Below are 15,196 nucleotides of genomic sequence, written 5' to 3'. Positions count from 1 at the left end.
TGGGAATTCTCTGGTGGTCCAGTGGTTAGGAGTCTGTGCTTTCACTATTGAGGGCCTGGGTTCAATCCCTGGTCAGGGAACTAAGATCCTACAAGAGGTGCAGTGCGGGCAAAAAAAAAAAAAAAAGGCAATTCTATTTTAAGCACAGAATCTGATATACAGGCTACCTCAAGACACTTTTTATTTAAATTGTATCTTATCTTTAAAAAAACTTATATTTCTCATTTGGAAATATTTCATTGGAATCCTTGTACTTGCCCTTAGAGAGGCTTTAAGTAACTGACGACTTTCATTGTAGACCCACTCAACAATTCTTAGACAAATCATAAACCAACTTTAAAGTTTTTAACCCAGAAAATTTCCCCATATCAGACTGCTATCAGAGTAAAAATAATTTCTGTACTTCAGCTAAAGGTCTAAAATCCAATCCCAAGTCTTTTCTGGTACTATAGGAACTTCTTTGCCATAGCTGAACCACTAAGCCTGGCCTTCAAAACATCATAAACTTTAATAACAAAAGGATTTCCAAACAGGGATTAAGTAGTCACTAAGGTTCTCTTCTCTTACCTTTCCCCCTTTTCTTAACTTTATAAGATAGAAGAGAGGGTCGATAAATAGAAAGAAATATATCTAGAGTTTTCTAATAGTAAAGAATGAAGCAAAAGGTAGGAAGACTTTGGAGATAAAACTGCCTTGATGCAGACAGAGAGGAATTTAATAAAATCTGAGCTAGAAGTTTTAACAGCTTAAATCAGGGATGGAGAATCTTTAGATCTTGGTGGAAAGACCTGCAGGTCTATTAAAGACAGGTACAAGCATATCATATCAGAAGCAGCACTTCAACTATAAAATGTAGACATCAATGTCCTATGTAAGTAAGGAAATCCTTACCTCACAGACTGTCTAGGCCCATGACTTCAAATTAGAGGGAAAGATGTAGATAGTTTACAGTGCCATACTCCCAGCAGTGATGAAAAAGTGATAGGAGAGGGCATGGGATTTAAACACACAAGATCAAGGCAGGAGGCTACGTGGGGGAATAGTGAATAGGAGAAAAGCCTCAAGTTGGAGAATCAGTCATTTAACAGAGAGGCATTTGGTCTCTCAATCTTTTAAACTTCTTAGCCTTCAAAGTCTGATCATAGACAGAGACAGGCTCCAGGACTTCCATGTCAAAGGTGAAGGGAAGAGAGAAATGACTGTTTTTAGTATCGCTCTGAGTATGTAGGAAGCAGAAAAGGGATAAATATAACAGCAGAAGATTACCAGCTAAGGATGGGATTAAGTCATATTTTGCCTTTATTTATCCTACCAAAAACCGCTAATCGATTATCATACTTGTGTAAATAATTTAAATCAGAAAAGTTAACAAGCCATCCCAAAGGAATGACTAAAATATTTTTTCTATTCCACCCACCAAGAGTAATGCCTTTATACTGAATCGCAAATGACTGACTTACATCAGATGTGGAAGGGTTATCTGATAGGATATAATGAGGTACCTGGAAAAATGGAACCCCACCACTTGATGAACAATCCAAACTAGTGTCTACAGATGGCTCTTGACTTAGAGGTTCTTCAACAGTGTGCACCAGAACCGCCTTTTCTTCATCCAAGTCCTAAAATAAGAAGCTGATAAGTGATTAAGTCCCAGGGCTTAAAAACCTTCACACAAGTAAAGGCAGTTTTCTTCTTTGAAAATAACACAATGTCCATTACATAAAAGTTAAACCTCAACAAAATCAGTAGGAAGTCTACAAAGTAATGAAAATAATTCCTATTATGTTTTCATATAGAGAAGTACTTATAATAAAATGTTAAATATGGTAATCTCAGAATAAAGAGATTACAGTTTATTTTTTATCTTCTTTGTTACTTTCCAATTTCCCAACTTTTCTATAATTACTATAGTTAAGGGCACATGTTGTGGAGCTAGGTTCTAATTCCAGCTCCATCCTTGTGACTTAGGACAAGGTAATTCTTAGTTTCCTCACCTGTTAAAATGGGGATAGTACTAGCATTCACCTTATAGAGTTATTGAGACAATTAACTGAGTAAATATATATGTAAAGTGTTTAGAACAGTGTCGGGCACATAATAAACACAACATAAACATTGTCTATTATAATTATCTATGAGTCTAATCATAAAAAATGGCCCAATTAAAACAAACAGGCTTAGCAGTCAACTATCGTTAATGAGACTGGGTAGGACTGAAGGGCAAAGAATAAAATTCTTCTCGTGAAGATGATGACATCAAGAGTTTATGGGAGGGACTCCCCTAGTGGTGCAGTGGATAAGACTCCAAGCTCCCAATACAGGGGGCCCGGGTTTGACCCCTGGTCAGGGAACTAGATCCCACATGCATGCCGCAACTAAGGAGCCCATGAGCCGCAACTAAGGAGGCTGCCTGCTGCAGCTAAGACCTGGCACAACCTAAATAAATAAATAACTATTTTTTTTTTAAAAAAAGAGTTCATGGGAGAGTTCTAAAATTATGATGCCTAAAATAAATTTTACCTGACTGGTCTCTTCTTTGTTGTTTTCTGAACAGTTTAGCGTCATTAACAGCTCAGGCTGTTTCCTTTTCAACTGATCAAGGAGCTGTTCACGTGGCTGGGTTCTCACCAGTGTTGATGGGTATAAATAATTTTTCCTCTGTGGTGTCGTACCTTTAGTGGACATAATATAAGTGGTAAAAATTGAAGTGTGGGATATGAGTGAGGTATTTTTTTTAATGCTAGAACTTATACCTCCCAATAAGTCTTTGTCTTCCAAAAATAGAACCATTGCCACATATGAGAATCAGTCTTGCTATCTGTCAGGCATATGTTGCTTAAAATATTTCCTAACTTGACAACTGATCTTAAATAGACTCAACCATTTTCAAGATTCCACCTACACCAAAACATGAAATTTTCCATCTCTGAGCATGTATAGAAGATGTATTGTAGGCTCTAAAAGGATTCAGAGTGTTCTGAGGAATGGCAGCATGATCAGTTTGACGGGGATAATCATTTCACTACATTTGGTGGCAGCTAAATATTAACCAGTTACCTTTCTTTATAATAGCTCATGCTCTCATAATTTACACAGGCACTTGCTTTTTCACTTAATGTTTATATTCCTTATTTCATTGAAAAGTGGACAATAAATATCAAGAGTCTTGGGGAAAAAATAAATTGACATCCTTTAGTGCCATCCTCTTTTATAATTGCTAAAAAAAAAAAAAAGCTTTAAAGTGTAATTTACACACCACAAAATTCACTCAGTAATTTTTACTAAACTTACAGGGTGTGCAACCCCTACCACAATCTAATGAATAACTCAATTACGCATCCTGTGTGAAACAGTTTGTTACACCTTCTTTCATGAAGGCGTACCTGAATCATTATAGCCTACACTGATCCTTGCCATCTCTGACCTCCCAAAACGGTAATTCCTAAATGCCAATCTAACAGTCATGACAAAATGAGAGGTACACATAAGAAAATGCGCAATGTGGTAAGCTCTGCATTAAACTAGATTTATTTAATTACATTCCTCCACTATTTTTGGTATTAAAATGTCCTTTTATAAACAGTGCTAGATAGATGGTTGGTTTTCTTTTTATTTGCTTTTAAAATGTGCTTTCTTAACCAAAGCCAGTTCCCTAAGTGTTTGTAAACTTTTACTGAATTATGATGCCCAAGTGTCTGGGAGTATATGTCATGTGCATCATTTAATGCTTGATCAAAGCTATTTTGGTGTTCTAATTTTTCCATATTTGAGTTGATCAGAGTGAGATGGTAAATTCCTATCAGGCAATGGCAGGACCTGGTTTTTCTGAACATCTAGCACTGTATACAGTTGAATTCAACTTCAAAAAATTTAACAATTCCATTTCCCTTTTAAAGTACCTGTTGGGATATCCAGTTTCAGATCCTGTTGCAGAAAGCAATTAAGCTTAGTCAAACCAATTTTTACAGTTTTATTAAGTTCTTGACTTTGTGTCATTAATTCTTCTTCATCAACAGTTATCTGACCAAGAAGAATGTTATGCTGGTTCTCATTAGCTGCTTTATGTCCAATTAATTTTTCAGTAATCTCTGAACTTGAAGCCTCACAACCTTGTTGTACAACCTGTAAATGATGCAAATGAGACTTCATTATTAAAATCAAAGTTGTCGGTGCTTTATGCAATATTTAACTTCTCCTTACCTTGAAATTTTCCATAATAAAAGTTTTAGAAACTGCAAAAGTAGAAATAATAATAATAACCCCCTTATATTCACTCCCAGCCTCAACATTTATTACTACATGGGATATAGATCAAACAAGATTGGCCACTTACTCCTGCTCTCCACCAGGATTATTTTGAAGCAAATCCTATATCATTTCATCCATTTACTTCAGCATACTTCTCTAAGAGTTAAGAGCTTCTTAAGACCACTCTCACGTCTAAAAAATTTAACATTGATTTCTTTATATCAAATGTCTAGTCAGTGTTCAAATTTCACCAATTGTCTGTTTTTCAGACTTGTTTTGTTTGAATCAGAATTCATCATTATATTTGGCTGATATGTCTTAACTGACTACATAATTTATCATCCAAACTGAGATATTCTCAGAGTAAAAAGGGCCATTAATAATAATAACCCCAGTGCAATAGATATAAACAAGGACTATCCCAGGAAAACCGGGTCTTAAGGCCCTCTAGTCTTAACTCTCTCATGATATAAGTTATCCTTCCTCATACTTTTCTCCTTGAAAAAAATTTTCATTGAAGAAACCAGGTCTTTGTGCTCTACTGAATATCTCAATTTCTGGATTTTGTCGATTGCACCTCTAAGCTGTTATTTTCACATGTTCATCTGTCCTCTGTATTTTCTACAAATTAGTTAGATCTAAAGCCTTGATCTAAATCAGGTTTTAACTTTTTGGCAAGCATATTTCATAGGTGGTACTGAAAGCACATAATGCCTGGTCGTGTCTCTCACGTTAGGATTAATCAGTGTGGGGAACTCCCTGGTGGTCCAGTGGTTATAGGACTCCACGCTTTCACTACCGAGGCCCTGGGTTCAATCCCTGATCGGGGAACTAAAATCCCACAAGCCACGTGGCACAGCCAAAAAAAAAGATTAATCCGTGTGTTAGAGTGTGGTCACCCTCTTAATTATAAAGATCTCCTTCAGCTTTTAATCAAATGGTGTAAGCAGTCATTAATGTCCACAAGGATTATTTCACTAAGGGTTGCAAAATTGTGATATCCTAATTCTGTCATTTCTTCTGCATTTTATTAGCTGGGATTCTTCTTTGAAACAGTTTTCTTCATCCATTACCCTGCTGAACCAAAATAGAGTTCTTTCAGGAAAGACAGATGGATGCTCAATTGTTTCCCTTTATTTACCACTTCTCAGAATCATTTCTTGCTTCCCTAGAGTGATCCAAAGGAGACTAATGATATTTTTATGAATTCATCAATTTTAACATATTTGACGTATCTTAATCTATTGTAGCAATTACTCTTTTTGATGCTCAAATTGTACCACCTTTAAACAGGGGAGTGTCATCAAGTTGGCTCCTAAGTCTTTTTGACACAGCCCCACTAATCCTTAACAGCTTCCTTACATTCTGGTATGACAAGATCTGTAGGCTCATCTGGTACACTTCCTGCTCCAAACCTGAAATTACCTATTTCTCCACTAGTCATGGTTCCTGTTAGTGAAAATAGCTTATATAGCTTAAAGTACTTAAGTTCTTTTACCTAATTCCTGAGAATATTAGTAAAATCCTTTTATTGCACAGAAGAAAAACCAAGCCACAAAGGGCTCATGCAAGTGTTAAGTTCAAGCAAACCCACAAATCTATCAGATATCTTCTGAGTAACCAGAACAATATCCTAAATAATTAAAGCAATAACAGGTTTGAATGTACCTGGAGAAAAGTAAAAAGCATACATAAGTGAAAAGTATTATATATCAAAAGACAGGGTGCTCTTAACTGAAGGAACTAACAAGTCAAAAACCACAGATAGATATAGGACAGATCAGATAAATGTTAAATAATTTGAAGATCTAGGAAACATATATGTGAAACAAGATCATATATAAGCATACCAACTGTTACACTTAAAATTTTAAGTCATTAATTATATTTTAAGGGCTTCCCTGGTGGCGCAGTGGTTAAGAATCCGCCTGCCAATGCGGGGGACACGGGTTTGAGCCCTGGGCCGGGAAGATCCCACATGTCGTGGAGCAACTAAGCCCTTGCGGCACAACTACTGAGCCTGCGCTCTAGAGCCCGCGAGCCACAACTACTGAAGCCCGCGCTCCGCAACAAGAGATGCCACCACAATGAGAAGCCTGCGCAACGCAATGAAGAGTAGCCCCTGCTCGCTGCAACTAGAGAAAGCCCGCGCGCAGCATCGAAGACCCAATGCAGCCAAAAAAAAAAAAAAATTATACTTTAAAATATCATGTGTTTTGAAACCAATTCTTAGCCAAGAATATTTAATTTTCTGATTATCACTATTCTCCCCAAAGGAGGTTCCAGTTACAAAGTTATTACCTTCAATAAATTCTGAAGTTCCTCTTCCCTTTTATTTAAGCAAGATACCCACTGTTCAGAAAAACAAAGTGTGCTTGTGTTCAGAGCCTCACATCTCTGTTCAGTCTCTTGAGATATTACTTCAAGGTTGCTACTGAGTTTATCACAGTGTTTCTCAGACTCTTCAACCAGTTTTGTACCTTCCTGGTTAAAATGTCTGAGTTCCGCTGACAAGTCATCAAAATCAGCACCAAATTTTTCATTGTGAGAAGTTGTTTTGCTGATTATATCTTTAGATTTCCTATAGGAAAAGAGAATAACACTGTTAACTTGAAAAACTAAGACTCAAAGGATACATAACTTGTCCAAGATCACACAGCTCAAAAATGGCACATTCAAACCTAAGCAGTCTAATTCCAGAGCACAAGCCCTTAATTGTCTTTTCACAGCAGACCGGCATCACATCTACGACTAAATGACCTTTGAAAATATCTCTTTTCTTATAAAACCTTTTCCAGATATGACACTTTACTTTGTACCTCTTAGAATATTAACTATATGGTTATTAAAATGAACTCTGCCCATGTGTTTTACTCCTCCTACTAGATTATGTTACTTAAGGACACCTCCTACAGCCTCTAGCCTCTAGTTTAGTCCCTAAACTGTCCACAATCAGTTAGTTATTCTGTTCTTAAGCAGTTTTGCCTTGCCTATGATACAAAATAAATCACAAAAATTATAAATATTATAAAACAAAGTCAACTATAAAGCTATCTAACAATTAAAAGAAAATTATATTGGGGTGAGACAAACTATACATATAGCACACATAGTACAATGTAACATAACCCTGATATAAAACTAATATCAAAATATACATTTAAAATTCATTGATGGCTTCCTTCTCTCAGTAAAGTTCCCTATAATAGCATTCAAAGTCATCTCACAGGAGCAGAGTTAAACTTTGGGGAATGAAGGTTACCCTCTACTACCACTAGACGGTACACCATGTGAGCAAATCACATGAGGAAGCAAATGTGCTGAAAACCGAAGTTCAACTAAAAATTAAGTGAAAATAATTGAAAAAGGAAAAGAAAATTAAGTGGTAAGCTTGGAGGCTATCAACACAAATCTATCCCCTCAAGGAATCAAAACCCACTAGGAATAAAAAGTGGGGAAACACTTTCTAGATTCAGAATCTAGAAAGAAGAATTCAGAGTGGAAACATGACATAATGAATAGACCAACAACAGGATTGAAAAACAGATGATAGGAGTTAGGTAGTAGGATAGGTGATAGCCAGAATTCTAGAGCAGAATCATTCAGTAGAAATATAATGTGAGCCACATATGTAATTTAAAAATTTCTAGAAGTCATACTGAAAAAGAAAATAGATAATCAGAGTAACACTGTATTGGGTAAATATAGCATATGTAGAAGTAAAATACATGAAAACAATGCATAAGAGACAGGAAGGAGGAATTGGGAATACACTGTTAAGGTCCTTTCATTACACATGAAACAGCAAATTACTTGAAGGTAGATTAAAATTATTTTAAAATATATATTATTAATCCTAGAAAAAACAGTTTAAAAAAGTAATTCTAAAAGTATAAATGATAAGTCAATGGGAGAGATAAAATGAAAACATAAAAATGCTCAACTTAAATTAGGAAAGGAAAAAAGGAAACAAAGCACAAACGATGCAACACACAGAAAACAAAATGGTAGACGTTAACCCAACTATATCAATACTTTAAATGAGAATGGTCTAAACACACCAAATAAAAGCCATACATCGTGAAATTTGATAAAAGATCAAGACCCAATTATATGTTGTCTACAAGAAATCCACTTTAAATATAAAGACTTACACCAAGGGACTTCCCTGGTGGCACAGTGGTTAAGAATCCGCCTGCCAATGCAGGAGACATGGGTTTGAGCCCTGGTCTGGGAAGATCCCACATGCCACAGAGCAACTAAGCCCATGCACCACAACTACTGAGCCTGTGCTCTAGATCCAACAAGCCAAAACTACTGAAGCCCTTGCACCTAGAGCCCCTGCTCCGCAACAAGAGAAGCCACCGCAATAAGAAGCCCGCGCACCACAACTAGAGAAAGCCTGCGTGCAGCAACAAAGAAGCAACACAGCCAAAAAAAAAAAAAAAGACTCACGCCAAAAGTAAAGGAATGGAGAAAGCTATATTATGCCAATAGCAATCAAGGGAAAACTGAAGTTTTTGTATTAATTTCAGACAAAGTAGACTTCAGAATAAGGAAAATTATCAAGGATAAAAAGGGACATTACATAATGATAAAAGGGTCAATTATCACAGATGTATCAACCCTAATGTGTATACATCTAACAACAGAGCATCACTTATATGAGGCAAAAACTGACAGAACTGAGAAGAAAAATAGAGAAATCTACAATTATAGCTGGAGATCTCAACACCCCTCTATTAGTAATTGATAGAATAAGTAAACAGAAACTCAGTAAGGATACAGGTGACATGAACAGCACTACCAATTAACTTGACCTAACTGATGTGTTTAGAACACTTCATCCATCAAAAGCAGAATACAGATTTTTCACATATGTGTAGCATAGGAACGAAGCAGGCCAGAATAAAACTACTAATGTTCTGAAAATTAAATTGTTATTGGAACCACAGCCCAAAAAAGTGGCCCAGGACCTGCCTACTTAAAAAAGAAGACTTAAATAGGATTCTGAACCTACTAACATAATAGTCAAAATGTTCAAGATACAATTAAAAACCACTCTGGAAAATCACAACTTGAATGAATAAAGATAACAGGTACCAACACTGAGATACTTCAAATGTTGGAACAATTTGGCAAGGATTTTAAGTAGCCATCATAAAAATGTTTCAATGAGCAACTAAAACACATCTAAAGGGGAGGAACCAAGATGGCAGAGTAGAAGGACATGCTTTCATTCCCTCTTGTGAGAACACCAGAATCACAGCTAGCTGCTGGACAATCATCGACAGGAAGACACTGGAACTCACCAAAAAAGATACCCCACATCCAAAGACAAAGGAGAAGCCACAGTGAGATGGTAGGAGGGGTGCAATCACAGTAAAATCAAATCCCATAACTGCTGGGTGGGTGACTCACAGACTGGAGAAGACTTATACCACAGAAGTCCACCCACTGGAATGAAGGTTCTGAGCCCCATGTCAGGCTTCCCAACCTGGGGTTCCGGCAACGGGAGGAGGAATTCCTAGAGAATCAGACTTTGAAGGCTAGTGGGATTTGATTGCAGGACTTCGACAGGACTGGGGGAAACGGAGACTCCACTCTTGGAGGGCACACACAAAGTAGTGTGTGCATTGGGACCCAGGGGAAGGAGAAGTGACTCCAGCGGAGATTGAACCAGACCCACCTGCTAGTGTTGGAGGGTCTCCTGCACAGGCAGGGGGTGGCTGTGGCTCACAGTGGGGACAAGGACACTAACAGTAGAAGTTCTGGGAAGCACTCCTTGGCGTGAGCCCTCCCAGAGTCTGTCATTAGCCCCACCAAAGAGCCCAGGTAGGCTCCAGTGTTGGGTTGCCTCAGGCCAAACAACCAACAGGGAGGGAACCCAGCCCCACCCATCAGCAATCAAGCAGATTAAAGTTTTACTGAGCTCTGCCCACCAGAGCAACAGTCAGCTCTACCCACCACCAGTCCCTCCCATCAGCAAACTTGCACAAGCCTCTTAGATAGCCTCATCAACCAGAGGGCAGACAGCAGAAGCAAGAAGAACTACAATCCTGCAGCCTGTGGAACAAAAACCACATTCACAGAAACATAGACAAGATGAAAAGGCAGAGGGCTATGTACCAGATGAAGGAACAAGATAAAACCCCAGAAAAACAACTAAATGAAGTGGAGATAAGCAACCTTCCAGAAAAAGAATTCAGAATAATGATAGTGAAGATGATCCAGGACCTCGGAAAAAGAATGGAGGCAAAGACGGAGAAGATGCAAGAAATGTTTAACAAAGACCTAGAAGAATTAAAGACCTAAAGAATTAAACAAACTGAGATGAACAAAACAATAACTGACATGAAAAATACACTAGAAGGAATCAATAGCAGAATAACTGAGGCAGAAGAACGGATAAGTGACCTGGAAGACAGAATGGTGGAATTCGCTACTGAGGAACAGAATAAAGAAAAACTAATGAAAAGAAATGAAGACAGCCTAAGAGACCTCTGGGACAACATTAAATGCAACAACATTCGCATTATAGGGGTCCCAGAAGGAGAAGAGAGAGAGAAAGGACCAGAGAAAATATTTGAAGAGATTATAGTCGAAAACTTCCCTAAAATGGGAAAGGAAATAGCCACCCAAGTCCAGGAAGCGCAGAGAGCCCCATACAGGATAAACCCAAGGAGAAACACACCGAGGCACATAGTAATCAAATTGGCAAAAATTAAACACAAAGAAAAATTATTGAAAGCAGCAAGGGAAAAACGACAAATAACATACAAGGGAACTCCCATAAGGTTAACAGCTGATTTCTCAGCAGAAACTCTACAAGCCAGAAGGGAGTGGCATGATATACTTAAAGTGATGAAAGGGAAGAACCTACAACCAAGATTACTCTACCCAGCAAGGATCTCATTCAGATTCGATGGAGAAATCAAAAGCTTTACAGACAAGGAAAAGCTAAGAGAATTCAGCACCACCAAACCAGCTCTACAACAAATGCTAAAGGAACTTCTCTAAGTGGGACACACAAGAGAAGAAAAGGACCTACAAAAACAAACCCAAAACAATTAAGAAAATGGTCACAGGAACATACATATCTATAATTACCTTAAATGTGAATGGATTAAATGCTCCAACCAAAAGACAAAGGCTTGCTGAATGGATACAAAAACAAGACCCACATATATGCTGTCTACAAGAGACCCACTTCAGACCTCGGGACATGTACAGACTGAAAGTGAGGGGATGGAAAAAGATATTCTATGCAAACAGAAATCAAAAGAAAGCTGGAGTAGCAATACTCATATCAGATAAAATAGACTTTAAAATAAAGAATGTTACAGGAGACAAGGAAGGATACTACATAATGATCAAGGTATCAATCCAAGAAGAAGATATAACAATTATAATTATAAATGCACCCAACATAGGAGCACCTCAATACATAAGGCAACTGCTTAACAGCTCTAAAAGAGGAAATCGACAGTAACACAATAATAGTGGGGGACTTTAACACCTCACTTACACCAATGGACGGATCATCCAAAATGAAAATAAATAAGGAAACAGAAGCTTTAAATGACACAATAGACCAGATAGATTTAATTGATATTTATAGGACATTCCATCCAAAAACAGCAGATTACACTTCCTTCTCAAGTGCGCACAGAACATTCTCCAGGATAGATCCCACCTTGGGTCACAAATCAAGCCTCAGTAAATTTAAGAAAATTGAAATCATATCAAGCATCTTTTCTGACCACAACGCTATGAGATTAGAAATGAATTACAGGGGAAAAAACATAAAAAACACAAACACATGGAGGCTAAACAATGTTACTAAATAACCAAGAGATCACTGAAGAGGAAATCAAAATCAAAGAGGAAATCAAAAAATACCTAGAGACAAATGACAATGAAAACACGACGATCCAAAACCTATGGGATGCAGCAAAAGCGGTTCTAAGAGGGAAGTTTATAGGTATACAAGCCTACCTCAAGAAACAAGAAAAATCTCAAATAAACAATCTAACCTTACACGTAAAGGAACTAGAGAAAGAAGAACAAACAAAACCCAAAGTTAGCAGAAGGAAAGAAATCATAAAGATCAGAGCAGAAATAAATGAAATAGAAACAAAGAAAACAATAGCAAAGATCAATAAAACTAAAAGCTGGTTCTTTGAGAGGATAAACAAAATTGATAAACCATTAGCCAGACTCATCAAGAAAAAGAGGGAGAGGACTCAAATCAATAAAATTAGAAACGTAAGAAGAAGTTACAACAGACACCGCAGAAATACAAAGCATCCTAAGAGACTACTAGAGGCAACTCTATGCCAATAAAATGGACAACCTGGAAGAAATGGACAAATTCTTAGAAAGGTATAACCTTCCAAGACTGAACCAGGAAGAAATAGATAATATGAACAGACAAATCACAAGTAATGAAATTGAAACTGTGATTAAAAATCTTCCAACAAACAAAAGCCCAGGACCAGATGGCTTCACAGGTGAATTCTATCAAACATTTAGAGAAGAGATAACACCCATCCTTCTCAAACTCTTCCAAAAAATTGCAGGGGAAGGAACGCTCCCAAACTCATTCTATGAGGCCACCATCACCCTGATACCAAAACCAGACAAAGATACTACAAAAAAAGAAAATTAGAGACCAATATCACTGATGAATATAGATGCAAAAATCCTCAACAAAATACTAGCAAACAGAATCCAGCAGCACATTAAAAGGATCATACACCATGACCAAGTGGGATTTATCCCAGGGATGCAAGGATTCTTCAATATACACAAACCAATCAATGTGGTACACCATATTAATTGAAGAATAAAAACCATATGATCATCTCAATAGATGCAGAAAAAGCTTTTCACAAAATCCAACACCCATTTATGATAAAAACTCTCCAGAAAGTGGGCATAGAGGGAATCTACCTCAACATAATAAAGGCCATATACAACAAAACCACAGCAAACATCATTCTCAATGGTGAAAAACTGAAAGCATTTCCTCTAAGATCAGGAACAAGGCAAGGATGTCCACTCTCACTCAACATAGTTTTGGAAGCCCTAGCCACGGCAGTCAGAGAAGAAAAAGAAATAAAAGGAATACAAATTGGAAAAGAAGAAGTAAAACTGTCACTGTTTGCAGATGACATGGTACTATACATAGAGGATCCTAAAGATGCCACCAGAAAACTACTAGAGCTAATCAATGAATCTGGTAAAGTTCCAGGATACAAAATTAATGCACAGAAATCTCTTGCATTCCTATACACTAATGATGAAAAATATGAAAGAGAAATTAAGGAAACACTCCCATTTACCACTGCAACAAAAAGAATAAAATACCTAGGAATAAACCTCCCTAAGGAGACAAAAAACCTGTATGTAGAAAACTGTAAGACACTGATGAAAGAAATTAAAGATGATACCAACAGATGGAGAGATATACTATGTTCTTGGATTGGAAGAATCAATACTGTGAAAATGACTATACTACCCAAAGCAATCTACAGATTAAATGCAATCCCTATCAAACTACCACTGGCATTTTTCACAGAACTAGAACAAAAAATTTCACAATTTGTATGGAAACACAAAAGACCCCGAATACCCAAAGCAATTTTCAGAAAGAAAAACGGAGCTGGAGGAATAAGGCTCCCTGACTTCTGACTATACTACAAAGCTACAGTAATGAAGACAGTGTGGTACTGGCACAAAAACAGAAATATAGACCAATGGAACAGGATAGAAATCCCAGAGATAAACCCACGCACATATGGTCAGCTTATCTTTGATAAAGTAGGCAAGAATACACAATGGAGAAAAGACAGCCACTTCAATAAGTGGTGCTGGGAAAACTAGACAGCTACATGTAAAAGAATGAAATTAGAACACTCCCTAACACCATACACAAAAATAAACTCAAAATGGATTCGAGATCTAAATGTAAGACCAGACACTATAAAACTCTTAGAGGAAAACATAGGAAGAACACTCTTTGACATAAATCACAGCAAGATCTTTTTTGATCCACCTCCTAGAGTAATGGAAATAAAAACAAAAATAAACAAATGGGACCTAATGAAACTTCAAAGCTTTTGCACAGCAAAGGAAACCATAAACAAGACGAAAAGACAACCCTCAGAATGGGAGAAAATATTTGCAAACGAATCAATGGACAAAGTATTAATCTCCAAACTATATAAACAGCTCATGCAGCTCAATATTAAGGAAACAAACAACCCAATCCAAAACTGGGCAGAAGACATAAATAGACATTTCTCCAAAGAAGACATACAGATGGCCAAGAAGCACATGAAAAGCTGCTCAACATCACTAATTATTAGAGAAATGCAAATCAAAACTACAATGAGGTATCACCTCACCCCAGTTAGAATGGGCATCATCAGAAAATCTACAAACAACAAATGCTGGAGAGGGTGTGGAGAAAAGGGAACCCTCTTGCACTGTTGGTGGGAATGTAAATTGATACAGCCACTATGGAGAACAGTATGGAGGTTCCTTAAAAAACTAAAAATAGAATTAACATATGATCCAGCAATGCCACTCCTGGGCATATACCCAGAGAAAACCATAATTCAAAAAGACGCATGCACCCCAATGTTCATTGCAGCACTATTTACAATAGCCAGGTCATGGAAGTAACCTAAATGCCCATCGACAGACGAATGGATAAAGAAGTTGTGGTACATATATACAATGGAATATTACTCAGCCATAGAAAGGAACGAAATTGGGTCATTTGTTGAGACGTGGATGGATCTAGAGACTGTCACACAGAGTGAAGTAAGTCAGAAAGAGAAAAACAAATATCGTATATTAATACATGTATGTGGAACCTAGAAAAATGGTACAGATGAACCGGTTTGCAGGGCAGAAGTTGAGACACAGATGTAGAGAA

General features: G+C 37.2%; 1 protein-coding gene across 2 annotated transcripts in view; it reads right to left on the bottom strand.

Moving 5' to 3' along the window:
* The window catches only part of KIF11 (kinesin family member 11), a 52,331-nt gene that overhangs the window by 1,936 nt on the left and 35,199 nt on the right, over positions 1-15,196 (bottom strand). For both annotated transcript variants that reach the window (XM_068548212.1, XM_068548213.1), the window contains 4 exons: positions 6,550-6,829; positions 3,900-4,122; positions 2,521-2,672; positions 1,503-1,619 (listed from right to left, as the gene is read on the bottom strand). In XM_068548212.1, the coding sequence (XP_068404313.1) occupies positions 1,503-1,619; positions 2,521-2,672; positions 3,900-4,122; positions 6,550-6,829 (772 nt within the window). The remainder of the gene's footprint in view (positions 1-1,502; positions 1,620-2,520; positions 2,673-3,899; positions 4,123-6,549; positions 6,830-15,196) is intronic.

Source organism: Eschrichtius robustus, chromosome 7 (genome assembly GCF_028021215.1).
Source record: "Eschrichtius robustus isolate mEscRob2 chromosome 7, mEscRob2.pri, whole genome shotgun sequence".
NCBI classification, from domain to species: domain Eukaryota; kingdom Metazoa; phylum Chordata; class Mammalia; order Artiodactyla; family Eschrichtiidae; genus Eschrichtius; species Eschrichtius robustus.
The sequence above is the reverse complement of the archived record's forward strand: the minus strand, read 5'-3'. Positions and strand labels throughout refer to the sequence as shown.